Genomic DNA, 25,722 nt, shown 5'->3' on the forward strand with positions numbered 1-25,722 from the left:
AACCAAAAACAGCTGTTTTATTAGATTGTTGCACAAAAATCCATCAGAGGCACAAAGATCAAAGCCAGCCGTGATCCACTTGTGCCGGTGAGCTCTGCTGCTCGTCACAGCGGACAGTCGTAGATGTGGATGGCGCGGTCGTCACCGGCCGAGACAACCTTTGAGCCGTTGCTGTTGTACTTTACACTCCAGACCTGAAGACAATAGAGATGGTAAAGTCTGTAAGGCGCTATGTGTAGAAAACACAGGTTAGGTAGGAAGCTATGTGGGTCTTCTCCACGTCTGACCCATGTGGTTAGCGTTAGTAGCACAGGCTAACCAGAAAAATAAATAAATAAATAAACCGCTGGAGAAGAAACTAAAGTAAGAGCTAAGCAGCAAACAGCCCTATAGAGATTCTGGTTCTGCAGATCCATATCCTCATGAGGGTCTGCAAACGTAGATCTGACTGAATGTGTGTGTGTGTTTGTTATGACACATCCATTTCTCCAACAATGGCCGCACGCTGTAGCATCTTTGATTGTTGCAACATATTATTTAAATGGTAAATGATCAATTTTCACATATATAACATAATAACCTTTCATCTACAGAAATAAATCCACTTTCTAGTTGGCCTCCAAACCCAGAAGGTTCTGCTCAGTGCTTGTTTATATACAAATAGACAAAGCATCCAGACAAGACACTCTGGCTTTTACACTGGGAGTGTAGGACCTTGTAGGACCACACCAGCTTCTGCCACAATAAATAAATAATAATAATAAATCACACACAACGCTGTGAACATTTTAATTTCCTTTCTGAACTATTTCTGTTGAGAGTTATAATGTTTAAAATCTGTTAGATTGTTACTGACAGCAGCTACATTTAAACTTCACTTCCTGTTCTGACTGAACGCTGCTGCAGCATGGAGGTGTAGTCCTCAGTCATCCTGGACATGATCATCCTGAGAGTTTTAGCTGAAAACAGCTGGACGTTTCTGGATGTGTTGGAGACTTTTAGCCTCTCATCCCAGAGGCTTCTTCCAGACTTTGGTTGTGGTCAGAAACAAACACACTGGTTGTGCTGCAAGTCTTTTTCTTTTTTCTCCAAAACGTGTTTTTGTCTGAATGAAGGTGATGTTGTTGTTCATAGAATTAAAATTCATGTTGGAGTTAAGATTATTTCATCAACTAGGACCTGTGGTTAGCTAGCTCATGTAAAACATGTCATGTCTTGAAAGAATCGGAATCGGGAATCGATAGGAACTGGAATCGAAACGAGGAATCAGAATCGTTCAAAATCAAACGATGCCCAACCCTACTAGTTTATAACAACAAATTACTTTACAGCCAGACTTTTCTCTCAGACACAAAGAACGGTTGCTACAACATCTAGCTTCCATCACGACACCTCACATCCACCACACCACATCTCATTGTTCATATCTTGTCATGTATAAATTATTAGTTTAGGAAAAATAATTAAATTTATTTTATAAACTATATACTGACTCTGTCTGAATTAATACGAAGTGTGTTTATGGTCCCTGAAGAAGCAAAGAACCCTAGAATCTTCCGATTAAACATTCAAAGATCAATCAGGTTGATATTCCATATTTATATAGAATATCACATCTTATTGATAATAATTAACAAATGTGTTCCACTACAAAGTAAAAGTGTTTTAACCCTTAATAACACTATTATGAGCTGTGAATATACTGATAGATTAAACAAACACTAATGTGGTGAAATTTCATATCAGAAATAAATGATTACAGGAAAAATATTCCCATCATCAACCCATCATTCACTAATGTAAAGTATAGGACTCGTTATTAAAGCACTTTGGATGTAAACACATTGTTCATACAACAAAATACAATTACATGAAGTTTTAAGTCATTTATGTCGGGGAACATAGACTTTATTCAGAGCGGACAGATGAGAAGTCCTGCATCTAGCAGCCTTGAGGACTCGTGACGTACGCAGGATTACTTTAGAATATCGGCTCAAGTTCATACAACTCATATCGGCACCACTGTGTCAGAGCGACCTGTCTTAACTTACAGGTCAAACTTCTTCAAAGTTAACTTCTGGTCATTTGGTGAAATGCTTGGCTGTTTGGTAAGCTACAGCTCACACACACAGCTGGAACCAGGACACACCAGTGAGTAGACTCACCTGGTCTTGATGGTCGAAGAAGGTGTTGATACAAGTTCTGGTGCTGGCGTCCCAAACCTTCACGCTCTTATCAGATGAGCTGGAGGACAAACCGAAGAGACTGTCTTAACACATCCCATAATAACATTATAGCTGCAGCAGGTGGGCCTTACCTGGAGACAAAGTGTGTGTTGTCTGGTGAGAAGGCCACATTCAGAACCCAGGACCCATGGCCGCTCAGCGTGCCAGCCAGGCTGGCATGTTGCCTATCAAACACAGGCAGCAGAAGGCTTCAGAACCCATCCTGGCTAGGACCACGTCCTGTTAAACTGTCTTCCATGTTAAACACACAGTGAAGCTCTCATGTTGTAGCAGGTCTAAACTTTATAGTTTCATTTGAAAATAAAAGTGCCATTACTCTTTCAACTAGGCTGTCCTAGCTCACCCGTCTAAATAATCAAAACAATAATGTGGTTCAGAATCTCCAAAAGCAACACAGCTCATGTCCGCCTTTGTTTACCTTATGGAGTGGACTTTCCTGTGCATATTAAGCCCCGCCCACAGGCTTGGGAATTTCTGCATTCCTGAGAAGTCCCTCAGATTTATATGTGAACACCACACCACCTGTTGTAGACTGAACTTACACCATCCAGCCCCACCAAACCCCGACCGTGAAACCCATTTCAGGTGTTGAAGTTCATCAGGAGAATACCAAGAGTGTGTAAACCAGTAATCAGAGCAAAGGGTGGCTATTTAGAAGAAAACAGAATATAAAACACGTTTTCAGGTATTTCACCTTTTTTAGGTTAAGTACATAACTCCTCGTGTATTCATTCATAGTTTTGATGCCTTCAGTGAGAATCTCGCAGTGTAAATGGTCACGAAGATAAAGGCAACACATTGAGTGAGAAGGTGTGTCCAAACTAGGGCTGGACGATAATTCAATAGACATGTGGTGCGATAGATGAAAAAACAGGTCGATTAAATTTCTATTAAAAAAGTTTCCTTTTTTCATTATAACCTATCAGGTAGCAGCATCCTAGACTCACTACATACTCCAAACCAATCAAAGCCACAGACTCAACACTACGTCACCAGGCCCTCCCCTCTCAAGCCAAAACAGAGCATGAGGCAGCCGCAGCAAGATGGCTAGGGCTGCCACGATTAGGCGACTCATCATGATGACGCAGACAAATAAAATCGACCTAATTTTATTAAAAAATGTTTTAATCTCGCCTGCTGCAGATGTTCTGCATTCGCGTTCTGCCTTTCTGCTCAGCTGCCGCTTTAGCTCCTAGGTGCATGCGCAGTGGTGGCCTTCCAGCTCAGCCTTCATCACCGGAGAAAGTGGCGAGTCGCAACGTTGCTGAAAAGTTTGGGAGCATTATACAAAGATAAAAGGCCCGTAGGGTGCAAACTCTGCAAAGTGAAACTCTCCTTTCACAGGAGCGCATGGGTGATGCATGGGCATCTTCAGAGGAAGCACGGCATGACAGAGAAAAAAAGAGTCGCCTCAGTAAGTTTAGCTGTTGTTAGCTGCTAACACCAACAGAGCTAGCTCCGTGGAAAGGCCTCAGTAGAGCCTCGGTCTGGCTTGGAAACTGTTCCGGCATTTTGAGTCTGTGTTTGTGTATTCTTTTTTGGATATTTTTTGTGCAATTGTTGGACAAAATGACTTGCTGTGGCATTAATTGCACTAATGGAGCGTCCAAGGAGTCTCCACTTCATTTTTTTCGGTAAGTAAAATTATATTCATGTATTTTAGGTCACTGCCGAGCTGAGCTTAGATTTTAACATGTACTGTTTAACCATGACATTTAAATGTAATAGGGTAAAACCCAGTGCATTTAACATAATGCCACACTTTAGAAAATGGGTTGAAATATAACATGTTGGTGGAGCTGGGTTCCGACTATCGGCTTGTGGAGCTCTCGGGAGACCTCTGTTTTCCACCCGTTTCTCCCCTCCCCGCAGCTTGGCGCATCTCTGTCTGATCGCGGCTTCTGTCTGCTGCGCGGGCTGCCGGCTTGTGGAGCTCTGGGAGACCTCTGTTTTCCACCCGTTTCTCCCCTCCCCGCAGCTTGGCGCATCTCTGTCTGATCGCGGCTTCTGTCTGCTGCGCGGGCCCATCTAAAAGGCTAGGTTATCCAGAGTTATCTCTGTAGTTATGCTGCTATAGGCTTAGACTGCTGGAGGACACACTGACCACTTGCCACACTCGACTACTTTCTTTTACAATTTGCTCTTTAACTTTATTATTTCCTGCAATTTCAGCAATTTTTTCTCTAAGTGTTTTTCTCCCCAGAAGAAGCTACACTGATGTTCTGCTGAGCTGTGGTAGCCTCATGGAGGGGGCCATCGTCTAGCACACTGCTGCTAACCACTTAAACATTCTCCCTCTCCTGATAATAACATTTTACTCTCTTTGACATTGAATGTGCTACTACTAGTTTATCCGTTTAATTATAAATTCACTAGGATAAATACAATAAAGTTTATCTCTCACCAAATAGAATATTTACTAAGAAATCCCAATGTAACCATAGAAACACTACTTGGTATATGGTATGTGTGTGAGTGTGTCTGCTCTGTCTTCTCCATCCCCAGTGAGTCGTGGAGGATGGCTGCTTATACTGAGCCAGGATCCTCTGGAGGTTTCTTCCTGTTAAAAGGGAGTTTTCCCTTCCACTGTCGCTGCATGCTTGCTTAGTATGAGAATTGCTGTAAACACTCTGACACTCGTCAGTGACTCGATGCAACCTGCTGGGTAGGAACCCAGCAGGGTTGTATAGGAAACTTTCAACTGATTGGCTTAATGACCTGACCTGTATTGTAATGTTTACTGTGTGTAGGTCCTTGAGGAGTTATGCACTTAGTACAAATGTACTATTTTTATGAAATGAACAGCTAGTTGCAACAAGAGCTGGGAACAAGATGAAAAGAAAACGAAATACGTAGAGGCGACATAGGGAGCCTAAGGCACACCCACCTACTTCCGGACCACGGGTCCCCGGAAGAACAAAAAAACGAATGCAAGTCAACGGGCCTAAAAACGCTATTTTCTAATCCCGCTTGTTTTGTGCCCTGGAGTTCACATATGATGTCTGAGAATTTTAAAGGTGCATTTCGATACCAAGAATGTGCTTATTTTTGAACGGTTTTGTGTGAAAAGTAGTCCAGGACTATAAATGCGCTTCACAAAAGTGACGTCATCAACCCAGACACGGAGAAAACTGAGGGAAAATGGCTGTAAGTTCAGCAAACTTCCCACAGGAGGAAAGAACCACCATAAATCTGATCATGTGGTAAGTAGCAGCTACGCTAAGGGGAGAAGCTTATGTGGTGACGTCACATATGCGACGTGCCGATGTCTGGTTTGTAGTCATGCTAATTATGAACTTTTACAAGCTAATAATTCTCAAAGTACGTGACTGGCGTCGTTGAAACACCATCATTACTTTTCATTTAAACTGCAGTACAACATGTGTGTGATCCAGGGCGTAAGGCAAAGCGGGTTAGAAAATAGTTTAGCCCTGTTGACTTGCATTCATTTTTTCGTTTTACCGGGGACCCGTGAGCCGACCAGAGAGGGAGGAGACTGATGCTCCCTATGGAGCACTGGAGTGTAATCACTTTGCCGCCATATTGGATGGGTCCCTCACCCCAAAACCTAATCGGAGTTGATGCTGAGTGAGCAACTGTGCCTGTTTTTATGTGGTCTACAGTTCCAACAACCAGCGTACTATTTAAAACAGGTTATGTGGGATTACTACTAGGGATGAGCCAAACGAGTATCCGGTACGGATAAAGCATTTTTGACGAATACGAGCATGAAACGAGTAAAACTCGTAAATATCTGTAATCGTGCTGAAGGAAAATCCTCACTGGGTAACTGACTGTCCACGCTCTGTGATTGGCCAGTCACATAGAGCGCCCGCCCCTCCCTACATACAAAACTCTGCAGCCGGGAGCTCAGTCCAGCCCAGCCACGCACACACACAGACAGTATAGGATCTTTCTGTGCTTGCTTCACTGTTGCTCACGTTTCTTCAGTACTCCCTAAGTTTTCCTCAGCTCACCTCTTTTTCGGTTGAATATTTAAAGTTACTTTTTTTGTAACGTACTTGGTACATTTGACAAGACAGAGCTGAACACGGCTCATGCTGCGTCGGTCACTCTGGTTTTCTCTCTCTGTGTCGCTCTCTCTCTTATAAAATGAGTGATACAGAGGGTACTTCAGCTGAGACTGAATAACATTTTAATTTAAATAATCAAATTAAAATAAAAAAAGTTGTGTCTGGTTCTAGTATTTCATATTTCCAAGTTCCTACTGCATGAGTTCAGAAGTATTAAAGCTTCTTTCCGGAGTATTTCTCTTATCCGATGCCACCATCTAGTGGCTGACAAGGGTATCACACAAAAATGCTGTTCCTCTGTTTTTTTTAAGATGTCGACTTCACGTTTGAGTTTATAAATGTGCTTCTGTAGCGGACAAACAGAGCTAATGCACGTTGTTTTACAAGTATTATTCTCATGACATGTTGTGTTTTCATATATTTACATTTTAGAGACTTACTTGTCCGTGAAAAGTTCATCAACTCTGCATCAGCCAAGGTATTCCTTAAATTTGAAGCATGTAAGCAGTAGTCTAACGCTATTGGTTAGTTCTGGTCGGTGCTCAGTTTCCTATTGCATGGAGCTCTGCGGGGCAGGGGGCGTGCTTAGCAAAAAAAAAAAAAAGACGTATTGCTTATATTATATCACAGTACATGATAATCACTTTTACGGATTTCTGACAAATCATACATAACTTCTGAAAGAGGAAAACTCCGGAAAGCTGCTTTAATCCATGCACTTAAATATTAATGTTCTGATTTTATTGAAAAACTTGTTCTGTAACAGTTCCTTTACTACTGTGATCAAAAATATTTAATCTCAGTTCTGAGGCTGCTCTGTAAATAGTTTTCAAATAAACAATAACACACAGTAACTTCTGATCAATCCATATCAATTTAAGACTTAAAATAATGCATTGATGTAAACCACACCCACTTCCGGGTTAGGCCACGCCGACGCCCACTCCCAGTACAGATACAGATAGTGGTGTACTCGCTCATCCCTAATTACTATTGACTTTTCTAGTCCAATGACTGGGGGCGACTGGTGACCCATCCAAGATGGCGACCCGCAGTTAAACTAGCACCAATAGAAACCCTGGCCCATGTCGCCTCTACGTTTATATGATCTCTTTGCTTCTCATATTCATTTTCTGTTGTGGGAATGGATGAACACGATGTCCAGACAAACAGGAGTTTGTACAACTCCAACGTGCACAAACATCGTTGAGCTAGTTGAATCAGTGTTACCTCAGCAACTAAAAATAAACAGTCAAGCTCCTCTTCCTCTCTGTTTTCCTTGATGTACATAACAAGTCACATGACTCCAAAACTGTGTTTTAGGGAAGCCCGCCCACTTCCCTTGATTTAGTATTTTTAAACACCTGCTAGTTATCTGAATACCTGGAGGGGCAGCCAGAGTAACGTTTTGACCTTTGATGATCTTTGTCTACCATTTAAAGAACATTAAAGATGCTCTTTAAGGACCTCGTCCTGGTTAGGACCATGTCCTTGTCTGAACGAGCTGCCATCATTCTGACAGTGAAGACCATTAGGATCTTATAGCACTAGCCTGCAGCTACTCTAGCACGACCATCAGCAGCTTCTAACTGAAATGTTGTCTAGTGTCATGTACTGTCTAGAGTAAAGACAACTGAGATAGTAGATCGAGCCTATTCAGCTCTGCGCCTGGAGGGCCAGGGTCAGCACATTTTGGTTTGAACTCTTGTAGCACTGTAAAAGTCCAACAAGGTTAATGTCAGAGGTCAAGAGGCAGTCCAGCAGCAGTCCTCTGCCAGGAGCGCTGTGTTCTTCCCTGTACTAGGGTTGTCACGGTAACTGGTATAGCGGTAAACCCCGGTAAAAAAGTTGACAATAAAAATAACCGTCCAGTTTTTAAAAAACTAAATTATCTCGGTGGGTTAACCGTGGCCGCGGTTTCGGTGCGATGACCCTTACCAGCCACCGTCGCTTCAGCTGAAGTTCCCGCGGCGCGCACACGCACTTTTTAGTTTGCAACGGCACCAAAACTTTGAAGCTGAAATAATGGCCGAAGGAGGCGACGGCAGCGCCCAGGACATCCATCAGCCCTCAAAGAAGACTAAATCGGAAGTATGGGCATATTTTGGATTTCTGAAAAATGCTGAGGGACAGTTAATAGAAGACGGCTATCCCGTTTGCAGAACGTGCAGGAAACAAGTGTCTGCAAAAGGCAGCAACACTTCGAATCGAATGGCACATCTGAGTGACCATCACCCACGTCTCTACAGCCAGTGCAAGGTAAGTTAACATTAGCATTTTAGCTTAAATGCATGACGTGAGGACTTTTGATTGAGGGAGAACGCAACGAGTCACTATATACTGCAGCCGCAGCGTCCTCTGGCAGCATTTAAACCGTGTCACGGACACCCTGTTGCTGGATGAAGCATCTTATTTGTTGATGATGAAGAGAAATATACAATTAGTTCCTTGTCATTGATTTGTTTACTTATTCAATGCCATTTATACTTGAACATTTGGATTTGATTACATAGTGTAGTAGTTATTTTAGTAATTTGTTTAAAGTGGCTATTTATTTTAAATACATATTTTTTAAGGTTGACTTGTACAGCGCTCAAGTCAAGTGTGGACTGGAGTTTTAGATTTTCATTTTGATAATGAAGAAAACAAGTATATGAGAAAACAAGTGGTGTTTCTTTGATTTGTTTACATATTGTTTATGTTTTGAATGTTTGGATTTGTATAATTTAAACCTGCACTGACTACTGTAACATGTTCCAGAAAAATAAGCTATTTGTTCCTTTACTTGTGAAAAGTTGCACTTTTGCTAAGGCTTTGTGTTATTTTAGGTTTAATAAACACTGTTAAACCTTTTCAGAACTATTTCAGTTTGTGTAGAACAGGACTATCAATGCTTTCTGAACATATGCAACACCGTTTAAAAAATACCGCGATAATACCGAAAACCGTGATAATTTTGGCCACAATAACCGTGAGGTTACATTTTCATACCGTGACAACCCTACCCTGTACCAAAACATTTAATGGCTAACTTCTCTAGCGGCACCATCTGGATACTCACACGTCGTATATTTTGATGTATCCATCATCCGACGCAGTGGCCAGCAGCTGGGAGTCGGGAGAGAAGGTGAGGGACCTGATGGGCATGGCGTGACCTGAACAAGAACAGCTTTTAGAAACACGTCTGTGTGCTCATACGTGTCCAGCTCTAACATACTCGTGACATGTTTTCCTGTAAACGTGCACAAACCATACCTTACTGCTACATGAGGGTGTGGTCGCCGCCATGGCCTGAGCCCTGAGGTGACCCCGCATGACCTTTCTGCTTGTCACAGCTCCCCTACGGTCATTAGAGGGAAGTGAGAGTCATTACCTTCCAGCGTGTGGAGCAGCTTCCCCGTGGCAATGTCAAAGATATTGATGATTCCATCGATAGCCCCGCTGGCCAAGTACTTCCCGTCCGGACTCTGCGGAGCAAAACGGCAGCAGCAGGATGATTGAATGACAGGAATACTTAAAGGCCGAGTTAAAGAGGAACGTTTCGCTCAGGCTCAAACTACTCTCACATAAGCGATACTCAGGATGAATTTCCCTCGAGTGTCCAGAGAGTATTCCTTCTTGCCACTTTCCACTCCAAAGATGTTGACTTTGCCGTGGTGGCTTCCCGTGGCGATGTGTTTAGAGTCTGGAGAGAAGGCCACGGTCCACGCATCAACTAGGGAGGCCAGCAGAAGGACGATTAGACAGTCGATGGAAATCTGTTTGGGGAGTTTGGTCCCAAAGACCTTCTTACCTGGTCCTGCATCCATAGACTTGACCTGTTTTCCAGATTCCAGGTCCCAGAGACGGATGTGTGCATCGAGGGAGCTGGAGGCAGCGATGGCTCCATTCTGACTGATGTCCACTGACACCACACCCAGCTGGTGGCCCTCCAGAGTCCACTGCAACTCCAGCTTCTCATCAGACCTGCAGAAGCAAAAGTCCTAAAGTAAAGAAGACATTACACTCTGGGTGCTTTTATTTTGTAAGAATATCAAGTGTAAGGAAATTAACCCTGACTAAATTACTGCAGTCATCAAGCAAAGGTGTTAAAGTCACACACACACCACTTCCAGACTTTCACCATGTCATCTAGTGAACCGGTGATGATGGTCTCTGAGCCGTCCGCCTCACTTTTCCCCCACGCTGCCGTCCAGATGGCATCATCATGGGCTGCAGACAAAACAAGGTGAAGGAAGGCCAGAGAAACCCGGTCAGGTTCAGCACCTTCAGGAGGGATTTTAACTAACACCAACACGCTTCTCCATCTAAGAGGTCAACACTCTGGTGCTAGTGCTACAACCACAAACGAGCCATCATCAGAATCCACAGATGTCAATCACCCATGGGCCATGGGACTGAGCAGAAAAGAACCGAGCCTCAGATGGACTTACTTCAGGTGCAACAGAACCAGAACAACGATGGAGATCAGGGCTATTCAGACCCGGTATCCAGCATGTTTCAGTGGTTTCTCCGCTCCAACACACCTGTTCAGCACCTGCTGACTGAACTCAGGTGAGCTGAAGCTGGGTGACACCTGCTGGATACCAGCCCTGACCTGGACTCGTGTAGATCCGAGTCCCTAACTGTTCCAGCTGGGACCCAGTAAGCATGCTCTTCTCCCCGAGGAGGGATGCTACAGCTAGCGGAGGCTACTCACCGTGCTCCTGTTTGAACAGGATGCTGTACTGAAATGGAACACAGGTCCGTTAGTGTCTGATCAAACACCGACACACACCTGCCTCCGCCTGCAGCAGCTTACCTGGGTGCTCATAGCTCTGGTCCCTGCCAGGAAACGGAAACAAACATGGAGGTGAGCTAACCCTTACGGTCGCGCGCGTGTAGCCATGAAAACAACTCACGTCTTCTGAGGAGCGGCTTCCTGGACTCGGACGGAAGGAAATGGCTTCAGTAGTTTGATCTCGATGCAACAGACGCATCTGGTCAGGTCTTAACAGGTAAACGGACAGGTGGAGCTAGCGCTGGCTAGCTTTTGTTAGCAGCAAGTTAGCAGTGGAACCGGAGAGGTTTAGCAGCGACACCTGACGGTGGAATTTGGAATCCTAGGATGTCCAATCAAGGCCCCGCCTTTCTCGCCTCTGATTGGCTATTTCAGGTGCCTGCTGTTTTGGGGTAAATAACCATTCTGTCCTGTTTAGCTAACTAGTTTTTTCTGTTTCTTAAAAAATTATCAAAAAAAAAAAAAACATAAAAATTGAATTTATTAGAAATCTTGTTGCATTTATATCTGTTGCTCTTTAGCATTGAGGTTATCTTATTGAAGCTGAGTAAATTACATATTTATTTTATATAAAACTGCCAAATGTTACCCAGCTGTGTGCAGGCGTGTTTCTCCTCTCGAAGAATGAGAATTAGGTCTAAATCTCATAATCGGCGTTAAATTAAACAATACACGTTTAAACAGATGAGGACAGATGTATTCCAACTTGCAAACAGCCTTAAGTGAAGATAAGGAAGGCGGTCTAAGTGCTGTAAACTTTGACTCTCTCAATAATACATTTGACATAAAATGAATAAAAAAAATGACATCTAGGTGGCCACCAGGTGTCGCTGCTTAACCCATTTACCCTCCATGCAACTCCAAAATACCAATCAAGCTATTTAATGTAATATCTCTGCAGAACACCTAAAACATGCCAGTAGAAAACTCGTTCCTCTGCTTGCTATCTGTTTTACAGGGGTTTTAATTCATGGCATTTTACCTGACTCCATTTTATCTGTTACATTAGTGCCAATCTTGAAAGATAAAGCTGGCAAAATCAGTAGCAGAGATAATTATCGGCCAATAGCTCTGGCCAGTATTTTATCTAAAGTCATGGAGAAAGTTATTTTAAATAGAATGGAGCATTTTATTCTGACAACTGACAATCAGTTTGGGTTTAAATCAAAGCATGGTACAGACGTGTGTTTTTGCTGTGAAAGAGTTTTTAGATTTTTATAACGAGCATAGTTCCACTATTTTTATGGATTTTATTGACACATCAAAGGCTTTTGATTGTGTTAACCATGAAAATTTGTTTTATAAATTACAGGACAGGGTGTTCCTAAGTCTGTAATTAGGATTTTATCCTTTTGGTATGCTCACCAATCCATGTATGTAAAATGGGGTAATTGTGTGTCCTCTCCTTTTAAGCAGTGTTGGACAAGGAAGTATTCTGTCTCCTCTTCTTTTTAATGTCTATATGGACGATCTGTCGAAGCGGCTTAATGACTGCAGAACTGGATGTGTGGTTGGTGGGACAATAATAAACCGCTTAATGTATACAGATGATTTGGTGATCATCTGCCCATACAGTGCTGGCTTTCAGCAGTTACTGACGGTCTGCTCTCAGTATGGGTCAGAGTTTGACATCAATTTTAATGCAAAAAAAAAGCCATCTTTTAATTGTGAGAAGAAAGGAGGACAGTAAGCTGGTTTTAACAGATTTCCTTCTATCCGGTGCTGTTCTAAATGAATGAACTGTGATTAAACATTTGGGAGGTGGTCCTTTATACAGTGCTCAGCATAAATGAGTACACCCCGCTACATTTGTCAGACAACCTTTAGTTTCCTTCAGAATCAGCATTTTATATGAGATACCATACTACTAAATACTCCCACAAATGTGGGCCACTGATTGCAAACAAGATTTGTTCATTTCCACACAAATAAAAGGATTTTCTAACAATACCATTCAAGCCCATGTTGCAAAAATGAGCTTTTTTCATCAAAAATAAGAAAAACATTATTGACAACGAGATGGGAACACTGGCTGCCGAATCGCAAAGGTTATGAATGCGGTTGGGACAGAGGAGATGTTCTCGTCAGAAATAAATAAAACATTCATTTAATAAATCGTAGAGTAACGGGTCACTTTCATTTAAAGAGTCATTTTGTTTGGAGTTAGTTTAACTTGGAAATGTTGTCCGAGCGCAGCCTCAGCCTCTTCTGAGCTGTCATTCAGTCTGGTTGAGTGCATGACCGGGGACCAGAAGAGGTCCATTACGTTGTTACTCAGGGTTAAATGTAACTTTGGCATCGTCTGTAAAGTATGTTTGGAGCCAACTACCATGCATTTAGTTTTTCCTGCATTAATCACTAATTTGTTAGCAGTTATCCACTGCTCGACTGTTCTTAACTCTTTATTTAATATTTCATTCAATGCACTCTCCGTATGTGCTGAAGCTAAAACAGTAATGTCATCTGCATATACTGCTGTAGTAGCATGTTGCAGCACCCACGGAAAATCATTAAAAAAAATAGAAAACAAAAGAGGTTCCAAACAACTTCCCTGTGGAACACCACATTCCATCAGACCCTTTTCAGAAAAACTGCCATTGAAATAAAATTGATATTCTCTGTCAGTAAGATAACTTTTAGTTCAGTTAAGAGCAGATGTATGAAATCCATAGTGTTTAAGTTTTTGTAGTAAAATATCATGATCTAAAACATCAAAAGCCGCACTTAAATCAAGAAATATAGAACCAATTAGCTTATTATTATCGATATTCTCTAAGCAATAATCAGTTATTTGAATAAGTGCAGTAGTGGTTGAGTGATTTGTTTTGTAAACATGTTGATATTTTGTGTTCAATTAATTTACCTCAAAATAATCTTGAATTTGGTCATATGCAATTTTTTCCATGATTTTACTTAAAGCTGGTAGTAAACTTATTGGTCGACTGTTTTGACCAGACAGTGGTTCTCTATTGTTCTTAATTAAAGGTATTATTTTTGCTGTTTTCCATTGAGATGGGAAAATACCTTGTTTAAAACTTCCATTCATTATATGAACAATAGGACATGAAATAAAATCTACTACTAACTTTAACCATTTTATATCAATATTATCTATGCCAGATGGTTTATTTTTACTTTTTAATATTATCTCCTTAACCTTGTCTTCAGTCACTTTATCAAATTGAAATTGGCAGTTTTTATTTAACATTATTTTTTGTTTAATTAGTTGATAGGAAATATTTTTGGTTTGACTATTTTCCATAGAGTCTCGCAACAACTTAATTTTATTAGTTACAAACTGGTTTAAATAATTAGCTATTTCTGTTGGATTAGTGAGATAAGTTCCCCCTACATCCAAAAAAGTTGGAGCTGACCTATTATGCCTACCAATCATTTCATTCAATGTACCCCATAATCTTGCACTATCCGATTTTGCATCAGTTAGTCTTTTTTGATAATACAACCGTTTTTTATGCTTATTTAATTTAGTTACAAAGTTTCGTAATCTACGATACTCTTTCCATTTATCTGGACTATTAGTTTTTACTGCTTCATTTTTAAGTTTATCCCTCTGCCTCATATATTATTTTAATTCTTCATCCAACCATGGAGCAGATACCTTTCTCACAGCACGTTTCCTTATAGGAACATGTCTAACACCTTTGTGAACAATTCATTGAAAACTGCTACTGCTTGGCATGGATCATCTTCACTTAAAACCTGTGTCCAACTTATTTTCCTCACATCTTCTATGAAGTCATCTTCATTGAAGTATTTAAACATCCGTCTGCACACAAATAATTGGCCTTTTTTAGGCATCTTTGTTTTCCTTGTTACCGCAATTAAATTGTGGTCGCTACAGCCCACTGGAATCGAAACTGCTTTAGAACATAAATTTGCCATATTGGTAAAAATTAAGTCAATCAAAGTTGCGGAAAATTTGCCATTACTTTTCATCTGAGTTCTAGTATCAGCCTGCACGAGTTGTGATAAATTACAAATGTTGGTAAATGAAAACAATTTATTCCTCAATGGACAATTTCCTGATTTCCAGTCTATATTAAAGTCACCTAGGAAAAACATTTCTTCTCTCAGATCACATGCCTTATCCAACATACCTCCTATCTGATCCAAGTGGTATACAGGAGCATTTGGTGGTCTGTAACAACATCCAATAATGACAGCTTTTAAATGAGGAATCTGCAATTCTAACCATAGTGTCTCAACTTCAGTTACCATGAAATCTGTTCTTACTCTAACTGGTATGTGATTTACAAATTCCTATCTAGTCTATAAATATTATAGCCCCTAACCTCTACTACTTCATTATTAATTGTTTCATCTAAATGTGTTTCTGATATTGCTAACACATGTAAATTATAACTTTGCTAAATTTCTTGAATATCCGCCACCTTATTTCTCAAAATGCACACATTCAAATGAGCTATTTTAAACCCCTTTTCCCACAACCAAACATGATCTGTCATCCAAAATCTAGAATAAACTCCTGCCTGCAAAAATCATACTGAGCTTCCTGTAACATTTTTATAATTTTACCAAACACATTCATACTGTCATTCATCTCAAACTCAAACACTGTAATGAAATAAAACATTTTACACGCCAACTCTAGACACATAAATAACCAAATTATATAACTCTTATTATGCGGGCTATCATTTCCATCTTGCGATGTTATTTAATACTTTATAAAAATTAAACATAATCCTCACATAACCTAAACAGTAATCTCACAGTCCATCTTCACACTCATTAAACTGTTTTTAATTGGTCCTTATTATTCTCCATCCTTCTTCCTGGTTCAATCACAGTCCTGTAGTAAGCTTCAGCCTCACTCGGTTCATTGAACCTTTTTGTCTCATCTTTGAAAGTCAGAATCAGGGTAGCGGGATGAATCAGGCCATGTCTCACCTGAGCCTTCTTCAGCTTACTCCTTATTTCCCAGAAGCCAGCTCGTTTTTCCGCCATTTCACTGGTCAGATCTGGAAACATCTTCAGCTTCATACCACACAGTTGGAAAACACGTTCTTCTCTGGCCATCTTTATAATCTCCTCCTTTGTTGTAAGCCTCCGCAGCCGCACCGCCATCGCTCTTCCTACTCCGTCTCTCCTAGGTCCAATCCAGTGCGCCATCTCCCCTTCTGGCTCCCGCATAAGTTTTCCTCTGAACAATTCTTTAAACAGCTTGTCCATATAAGTAGTCAGGTTAGTTTTTCCAATGTCACCAGACAATCCGAACACACGAAGGTCGTATTTGCGGCTCTGCATTTCAAGCCGCTCCGTCCTCTCTCTCAGCTCGGCGTTGGATTTGTTCAGCGTTGCATTCTCCGACTCCAACTTTGACATCCGACTGTCCAGTTTAGGTAAAGTCTCCTCCACATCACCCAGTCTTCTCACACAAGTAGAAATATCATCCATAATCGCATTCAGTTTATTAACCACAACGCTGATCTCTTCCTTTATGACAGAGCGTATCAACTCCGATATTTCTTTTCTGTCACCATGCGCACCTGCCATGTCTCCTTGTCCCACGTACTGAAGCTCGTCGTCGTTGTTTTCGTTTTGTTTGGATTGTTGCTTCACCTTCTTGGGGGGCATAATACTGCCAACTGCCACATATGTTGATTTCACCAACTAAAAAACATTTATCTCAATCCAGCACCACAATATTGACAAATTTGTCAGAGCTTGGCGTTCACCAGTGCTCACCCGTGACTCATGGGCGTGTCCTGTAGGTGATTTTCCCACAAACAGGTTCTGGGCCGTAACTGAAGTCCCTGTGCCACCCCTCACCCCCCTTGCGACAGGTGGAGTTCCGGGCGGAGCATCGCTGCGAGCACCCGCTTCTCCTGGGTCAAGTGGGTCTCCCAACACAGAAAGAAGTGGTTGTGCTGCAGCAACCACCGAGGCTTCGTGGTCATCACTGAACTTAGAGGTGCTGGTTTTCCCAGGTAGTTCCGTGCTGTCGTTGTCAACACCTGATGGAAGAACAATCACAGGAAAAAAAGCACTCAGCTCAAAGACGGAATCAAACTCCTGTGAAGGATGTTTAAGGCCTTTTGTGTCAAAAGAGTTCAAGATCATCCTGCTGACAGCAGGATGCTGGACCTGAGGACTGACAAAGTCATTCACAGAAAAGCCAAGTTGAACAGGCACAAACCCTTCATGTGGTTTCAAGATGGAGTCATCTGGGGGCCACAATGGTTTCACGGCCCATGATGTGTCCACATCTCACCCTGAGAGACAAGCTGGTCTGTGCAAGAGATGAAATGGCCATTGAGGAAGTTCTCAGGCGGAAGTCGGGTGTCATTTCTGAGATTCTGCCCATCCATGTAACTGGTGAGGTGTTCACCTGTCAACATGTCAGAGAGAGAAAGATTATTGCAATCGGGATAACTTAACACAAGCTTTCGTTTTTCCCGGTCGACCACTGGAGTAAGAGTTTCAGCTAGAAATAAATCAGCAGGTTGTGACTGTGACGGAAGCTGAATCTGTGGTGGCACAGGTTCTGAACCACGTGGCAAACTTGGTGTTCCCACCTGCTCAGAGCTACCAACCGTGAGACAGTGGAGTTCTGGGGGCGGAGCGGGGGCCGAAGGCAGGATCCCTTCTGACCAGAGCTCTCCCCGTTTCTCATCAATGAAAGCTTTTATGCGACTCAGAAAATCCATGCCCAGGACGAAATCCATCCTTGCATGGTTGGAGATGTAAACCGGGTGTATCAGAGTCATGGGTCCGAGTGTTATCTGTAGATCGAATCTAGAAGACAAGATTAGGTCATGAGATGAAGTCCTGGTAATTACAGAACATGGTGTGATTTCTGGGAGCCTAACCCCCCTTCCACAAGAAATGCAAATGCGATCGAACATGGCTCGTGTTGCCAGTGAAAAGTCTGAACTCGTGTCAAGAAGTGCGTCGCAGAACAGATTCTGGGTCAGCTTAACTGGCACCAGAGCTTCACCACCTATCTGCCTTTGGAGCAAGTGTCCCAAGGACATCATGGGAGGCTCTGCGACGGGGTTGACTTCAGGAACAGGTTCTGTTTCCTGATGGACCGAGTGTTCCGTTTGCAGGTTTCGTTCCGGAAGCAGATTAGAGTTAGAGTGCATTACATCTGGCATAACAGAATGACCTTGTGAACTTATGTCAGGCTTGTTAGTCGGAGACGAGGATTCTTGCTTTAGATCCGAGCCGAGTAAAACATCAGAATACTTTGATTCTTGTTTGTCTGGCGGCAAATCGGAGGAACATGGAGTTGTCGCTCGTTTTCTCCGCATCATGTTCGTTTTTCCTTGAATCTCTGTGACTTCCTCACGCAGTTTGGAGAGCTGAGTTATCATCTCAGCCGTCTGCATTTGAAAATCGCTTTTCATCTCTAGGCATTGAGTCTGGAAATCATTCCTCCACTCTAGGACGAGATTGATTAACTGTTGAATCTCTCCTGAGCCCATTTTACAAACACGAAGTACAGCCTTTTAATTTATTCTAAAATTAATGGAAGCTGGATTCAGATGTTTACTGAGCTATGTTACAGGAGAAATTTTGCTTTGAACAACATTTAATAATGAGGCTAGAGGTCAGAGGAGAATGGGCTGACTGATTCAAGCTGATAGGAGAGCAACTTTGACTGAAGCAACTTTGACTGAAATAACCATTCGTTACAACCGAGGAATGCAGCAAAGCATTTGTGAAGCCACAACACGCACAACCTTGAGGCGGATGGGCTACAACAGTAGAAGACCCCACCGGGTACCACTCATCTCCACCACAACAGGACCGAGCGCAATTTGTGGCAGCGGCAGCGCTTGTGGCACTTGCAGTGGCAGCTCTGATACTTCCGGGTGGTGCCACGGCTTTTAGTGGCACCCGCGGCTTTTAGTGGCACTAGCCACGCCCCCTACCACTGCTGCCATTACACTTCCGACTTTTAGTGGCACTAGCCACGCCCTCTACCACGACTTTTAGTGGCACTAGCCACGCCTTCTACCACTGCTGCCACGGTACCTGCGGCTGTAGTGACCTCAGTAATTGCAGCACTTATTGCATCATCGGCCTCATCATGCCAACGTTTTTATTTTTTACTTTAACAAAATGAAAACAAACAAGGCTGTCACCGAAAATATTTGAAGTATTTCAAGCGGTTTACAAATGCGTTTCCCAGTCACTCCATGCATATACAGTGTAATGCAATCAGAAGCGTTAATGCATTTATTTTTTCCATCATTTTTGTTGCTCCCCCAGACGAATCCGTGACAGCTCTAGTGGAAGATCCACGGACACTTCCGGTGGTGGGTCACCGGCCTCCGGTACGGAGTCAGGAAAAGCAGGGGAGCACCAGAGTCAGATGGAGAGCGCCAGAGCAGTTCTCAATTTCTGAAATAATTTATGACAACTGCTACCAATGTGGACTGTGGAATAAAAAGAGATAAACTGTTAGTTTTCTCAATATTGTCATTGCAATCGGGGCAGATACCGCCATCTGCCGGCTTAAAATGGTATTGCAGTACATTTTAAACAACTTGGGAGTGAAAAGGCTGTTTTGTCACTACAACGGATTTGGGGATGTAGTTTATTGTTAATAGATATTGTGGTTTTACAACAATTAAGTTTTGTATTGTGCATATGGATTTATGAGTTGTACGAAACAATGTCTGAGTTTCTTGTTCTTTAAATTACAGTCCAATGAATCAAACATGTTTGAAATATAATGCTGAAATATTAACCTCTGAACATTTTTTGTTTGTTGATATTTCATTTTTAATTTAATATTATTTTGCATCATGATTTATTTTATGGTGTAGTGTCATGTGGTAATTGTTGCAAGTTCTAAATGTAATTTTTATTTTCCTCAACTGAGGTCATTTTTATTTGCTTTATTCTTCAGTACGTTGAATGTAGGTTACATTGTAAACTGAATGTATGTGAAAACAAAGATTGAAATAGTTTAAAATGTACTGCAATACCATTTTAAGCCGGCAGATGGCGGTATCTGCCCCGATTGCAATGACAATATTGAGAAAACTAACAGTTTATCTCTTTTTATTCCACAATCCACATTGGTAGCAGTTGTCATAAATTATTTCAGAAATTGAGAACTGCTCTGGCGCTCTCCATCTGACTCTGGTGCTCCCCTGCTTTTCCTGACTCCGTACCGAAGGCCGGTGACCCATTGCCGGTCTTCCACCCGGAAGTGTCTGTGGATCTTCCACTAGAGCTGTCACGGATTCGTCTGGGGGAGCAACAAAAATGATGGAAAAAATAAATGCATTAACGCTTCTGATTGCATTACACTGTATATGCATGGAGTGACTGGGAAATGCATTTGTAAACCGCTTGAAATATTTCAAATATTTTCGGTGACAGCCTTGTTTGTTTTGATTTTGTTAATAAAGTAAAAAATAAAAACGTTGGCATGATGAGGCCGATGATGCAATAAGTGCTGCAATTACTGAGGTCACTACAGCCGCGGGTACCGTGGCAGCAGTGGTAGGAGGCGTGGCTAGTGCCACTAAAAGTCGTGGTAGGAGGCGTGGCTAGTGCCACTAAAAGCCGTGGTAGAGGGCATGGCTAGTGCCACTAGTGGTAGGGGGCGTGGCTAGTGCCACTAAAAGTCGTGGCACCACCCAGAAGTGTAATGGCAGCAGTGGTAGGGGGCGTGGCTAGTGCCACTAAAAGCCGCAGGTGCCACTAAAAGCCGTGGCACCACCCGGAAGTATCAGAGCTGCCACTGCAAGTGCCACTCCTGCTGCCGCTGCCACAAATCGCTCTCCCATTTTATGTTGAGACATTCAAATGGTAGAGTCAGAATTTGGCGTAAACAGAATGAAAACGTCGTGGTGAAGAGCAGAGCCGGATTAAATAAATGGACTACACTAGGCAGGCTGCATTTTTTGCCCCCCCCCCCCCCCACACCCTCCATCGATGTTATGTAATGAATTGAAATCTGAAACTTACAAAATTTACTTATAAAAGTTCATTCACATTTTACATAGCCTAGTTTTTGGTTACAAATTGGTTGTTTGTATGCCAAAATAAGTCATGTGTTGTAGGCTGTTGCCTCTGCTGAATCAGAAATTCTGTGTCAATTTTCTGAGTGTGAACTTATTGTTTTGCTATTTGAACATTAATAAAATTATTTGACAAATAATTAATAAAACCAGCAACACTTACCAAGGAAACCATTTAGCATTATCTACTCTGGGATAATCTTCAGCCTTCCAGCATCACATGCCTCAGTCACAGCAGAAACACGCCTAAAGAAATGTTCCTTGGTTAAGCTTCAGTCTATGTCTCCAGATTTCCTCTGTGATGCAGAAGAATATCCAATATTTTGAGAGGGATAGTTTAGTGCAAAGTACTCATCAGTTTGGTACCACTTTGCAGGATCAGATGGGTAGCTGTTAATACCCTGTCTGGGTCTAGAGGCTCCTATAAGACTATATTGGGCTCACTTCTGGCTGGCTGCTGTTCTTCCAGTTTGTCCTTCTGTGAAGGCGCTGATGTTGACGGCGTTGGCGCTACATCGTCTTCCGCCGCATCTTCCACTGCGTCTTCGGGTTGTGTCTCCTCCGGGTCTTGCTCGGGCCCGGCCTCTGGCTCTGCTGACTCGAGCATGTTCACAGCTGTCGGACGGCTGCCCGAGCAGCCCGACAGAAACTTCTGTAAAGCCCCCCCGGCTGTCTCTTCTTTAGTTCCTCTTCATTTTTTTTTTTTTTTACGTTTTGCCACACCCGAAAGCATCGTGAAAGTTAGCCTACTCAAAAACACCTGATAGCTTTGTTGTGTCCCGCTCTGTCTCTGACGTCCTTCATTGGGTGGCGCCTTAACCCTCTGGGGTCCAGGGTGTAATTTGCCGTGAGTTTTCCTTTGTATTTCCAAAATAAAAACCATAACCACTACCTTATGTGGTATCAATCTTTTCAGCACAACCTGGACTTTATGAATCTATGCTTATTTTTTATATTTGGACATAAAGGGGTTGCATATTAGACCTTAAATCACTCAAAAACATAAAATCTGAATAGGAAAAAAGTTGTTTATTTTACTGTGAAACCAACAAACATTTATGACGAATGTTTTTTATCATTTAGAATGGTAATCTAGACTGTACATTTATAAAAAATATGACTAAATATAGCAAATAACTAATTTAAAAAAATTATTAGCTCTCTGGGATCCAGAGTGTAAATCACCGTTTTTGACTCATTTTGGTTTGTCTTTTGTATTTTCTAATAAAAACAATAAATATTGCCTTATGGGGTATCATTAATTTCAGGACAACCTGGACTATCTGAATTTATACTTATTTATTAATTTGGCAATAATATACATGGATTTTGGAGAGAGAAGAGTGGCTCTGTCTCACACCGAGATCTGACAGCTGCGCGGCGCCGCCCACTCCTCTTGTTGGATCTCCGAGGAGCTGGATCTCTGCCTTCATCCTCTACCTCATCATGACCCAACTCTTCTATGAGGAAGGATGGATTTGCCACATCGTCATCAACATCCTCGCTATTTGCCTCAGACTCCGGCTGCGAGTCTCCGTCCACTTCCTCTGCTTCCAGTTCTAAAAACAGCCGTACTATCTGAACTGCCTGGTGGACATTTATCCTTCTCATCATCCTTTATATAAGCCTAGTAAAAGCCTACTAAACTGCAGCGACAATATATCTGTCCGGATCGCTCCAAAATACAAAGTTTACCGTCAATATCTGTCTAATTGTTTGTTGTTACTCCGTTCGCGCCACTACTTTCCCTGCGAAGCGGCTCCTTTTTGCGCACATCTCGTTACTCGTGCAGCCTTCCTTTCTCTCTCTCAGCTACATAATACTTTTTGTCAGCTGAATATGTGAGACTTCCACCAACAGCAAAAGGATCTCGTGTTTTTGTGGGTTTTTAATGTTCACAAGCACATTCCCGCTCACAGATTACTAAACCGCTGTTTTGACAAGTTATCAGATTGTCTAAAAATAGGTCATTTTTTAGTTTAGTATAACTCCGCTTTTACGTTGCCTATTAACAAAATTTAAAAACTGGGGTGTAGTTTGTAATCTCCTTTTTAAAGCCGAATTGAAACCGAAACTCAGGGAGGCGGAGTCTTGCTGCTACAGCGTCCCAAATCAGACCTGTTCAAAAGACGCGTATACTTGTCCGTGGACCCCAGAGGTGTGACGTAGCCAATGAAACGGTCTATGGTTAAGATAAACATTGTCACTATTTTTAGTTAATTGATAAATTATTTAAACAAATTGTAGATTGGAGTCCTAGCTACAAATTCTATCATAGGACATTTGTACATTTAATTTTTTATTTATTTATTTGTAATTTTGTTCCTCTGTCTGGGCCCCATCCAGCCAATCAGGCCCTAGGCACGTGCCTACTTTGCCTTTGCGTTAATCCGGCTCTGGTGAAGAGGGAGCTGATCCAGAAAGCCAGGCTCTCGATTTACCGGTCGACATGGACGTCACTAGGATTGAGATATAGGGGGGGCTTAGCCCCAGGAGCTTGACCTCGAACGTTTTTTGTCACACCCTGCAAAAACTTTGTCAATTAATTCATTATCTGAAGAAAATCTAACAAAACCTATTATTTTATCACTTTCCTTTCCTTTCCTACTTTTGTGCATTTTCTCTCTTCTTTTTATAAAAAATAACACTTAATCAGTTCATTAGTGGGGTCTATGTTGAAGAAAGATTTTATGTAAGTCCATTAAAAATTAGATCTGTTATATTTCCAAATAAAGCTATTCATTTCAGTCTACTGCACTTAACAGGGGGAAATGTTGTAGTCATTTATTTAATTTGTTTAATTACAACTTGTTTAATTATAAATGTTACTTAAATGTGACAATAAAGAACAAATGAATAATTGTCAAACTTTTATTCTGCCAAATGAGTGTGCAGTTGACAGTTTTAATATATGAATAACACTGCTATGATATGGAATAAAGGAGTATATAATTACAAATACAAAATACAAAATAACAGTATATATGAAAATATCCAGCAAGTAGTAGAACTTATAATACAGAAAGTCAACTATACAGATACAACTTGACATAAGGTTGCAGGTCAGATGATAATTATAGTTTTTTTTTTCTCAAGTTCTCTTACCTGTTCACTCCTAAATAGAAAACTGTTCAATTTTGCTTGGGAACTTTGTGCTCAGGTAAATGCTCATAACGATGTGCTCGCCCCTGTTTTCGCTGTAGATCACTGACCTTGACCATGCAGATCTCCTCAGCATCAACCACCTGGTCTCTCTCCTGTTCCTCACTCACTCTCTTAAAAAAAATCTTCGTATATCCATCTAGCCAACACATTGAAAAACATTTTCAATTTCTAATGCCAAAAAAAAATGCTACTATGCCATTTAGTTTTCACTCACAATAACTGAAACAGCCATTGGTGGATAGATGGTACAGAATATAGACAACTGTTAGCCTAATATAGCCTATGTTTGGTTGCTCATGATGATGGCATTGTCCATAACATCACATTAAGCTGCCAAAATTTATGTTAAAGTTAGACGAGTACAATATCTCCTTTCTTTACCATAGGTAAACATAGGAAATATTAAGCAACTGACAACCCACATGGAAAGAAGTCATAAACATATAGGTTTTAATATATGTTTTGATATAGCTTTTGAATATATGTGACATTATAAAACTGGCTGTTTACTATATTATAGATACATATATGTACCTATAGTATAATATATATATTATAGAAAAAATATATAATATAGAAAAATGGTCAGTAATATACACATTCGGCCATATTCTGATTCAGGTTTTTAGTGTGGAGTGATTTTTGTGCCACCAACTGGAGCGTGCAGTGATAAATCTGCAAGAGCACAACCTGCTCTGCAGTCATATGCGGCCCTCTCTCTGCATGCTCAACTCCGTCTCTGCCTGCACAAATCTCCCTGTTGTTGCTCAATTTGCAATTTACAAAGCAATGTAGCCTCTCCATCAGCCAATCAGACAGCTCTCCATTATGCAATCAAAGCATGTCCAGGAAATACTGCCAGGAAAATTGCACTTTTTTCAGATAAAGAGGACTTTATATCATTATATTTAATTAGGTTGATTAACCCTCCTCTTTTCCTGGGACATTTCCACTGTTCACTTCCTTTTACACATCAAGGGCTCATTTATGTCTAACCAAACAGAGAAGAAACACTTTATATGTTGAAATTAAAAGTCCTCTTTAACTGAAAATAGTGCAATTTAACACTTTTAGGAATGGGCAATGTGTCTTTTCTGGAAGTCAAATATGGTCACCCTAATCATGACACATGAATTACAACAAATTATTTTGCAGGCAGTGGATGGTGACTGGTAGGTAACCAGCAGCAGAAAGCAGTTCAATTAGCTGTTAAATGGGTGTTTTCTGTAAAGCAGTATTTCCTGGACATGCTTTGATTGGATAAAACAGAGCTGTCTGTGATTGACTGTTGGAGAGGCTACTTGTTGAGGAGAGCAGGGAGAGACTTGCATCGCAGAGACAGAGTTGAGCCCACAGAGGGCTGCAGTTCCTGCACACAAGCGCAGAGCAGGTTCTGTTTGTGCAGACTCATTACTGTACGCTCAAGTTGGTGGCACTAAGTCACTCAATGAACTGGCTGGCTCGTTAAT

At 41.6% G+C, this 25,722-nt stretch overlaps 1 protein-coding gene across 1 annotated transcript; it reads right to left on the minus strand.

Moving 5' to 3' along the window:
• On the minus strand, nucleotides 1–11,369 carry skic8 (SKI8 subunit of superkiller complex). Its single transcript, XM_015952203.3, has 11 exons — nucleotides 11,182–11,369; nucleotides 11,082–11,104; nucleotides 10,980–11,007; nucleotides 10,387–10,492; nucleotides 10,074–10,246; nucleotides 9,847–9,995; nucleotides 9,654–9,747; nucleotides 9,342–9,435; nucleotides 2,318–2,410; nucleotides 2,166–2,244; nucleotides 1–194 (listed from the first exon to the last, which is right to left on the minus strand). The coding sequence occupies exons 2-11, from the start codon at nucleotides 11,091–11,093 to the stop codon at nucleotides 105–107; spliced, it is 918 nt and encodes a 305-aa protein (XP_015807689.1). The 5' UTR covers nucleotides 11,094–11,104; nucleotides 11,182–11,369; the 3' UTR covers nucleotides 1–104.
• Nucleotides 11,370–25,722: the final 14,353 nt, after the last annotated feature.

Source organism: Nothobranchius furzeri, chromosome 14 (assembly GCF_043380555.1).
Source record: "Nothobranchius furzeri strain GRZ-AD chromosome 14, NfurGRZ-RIMD1, whole genome shotgun sequence".
In the NCBI taxonomy this organism is placed as follows: domain Eukaryota; kingdom Metazoa; phylum Chordata; class Actinopteri; order Cyprinodontiformes; family Nothobranchiidae; genus Nothobranchius; species Nothobranchius furzeri.

Excerpts from the sequence above, each read along its gene's own strand:
- skic8 (XM_015952203.3), bottom strand. Across the intron at positions 10,247-10,386 it reads ATGGTGAAAGTCTGGAAGTG|GTCTGATGAGAAGCTGGAGT; the intron begins GTGTGTGTGTGA and ends TTGCTTCTGCAG. Across the intron at positions 2,245-2,317 it reads AACACACACTTTGTCTCCAG|CTCATCTGATAAGAGCGTGA; the intron begins GTAAGGCCCACC and ends TTTGTCCTCCAG.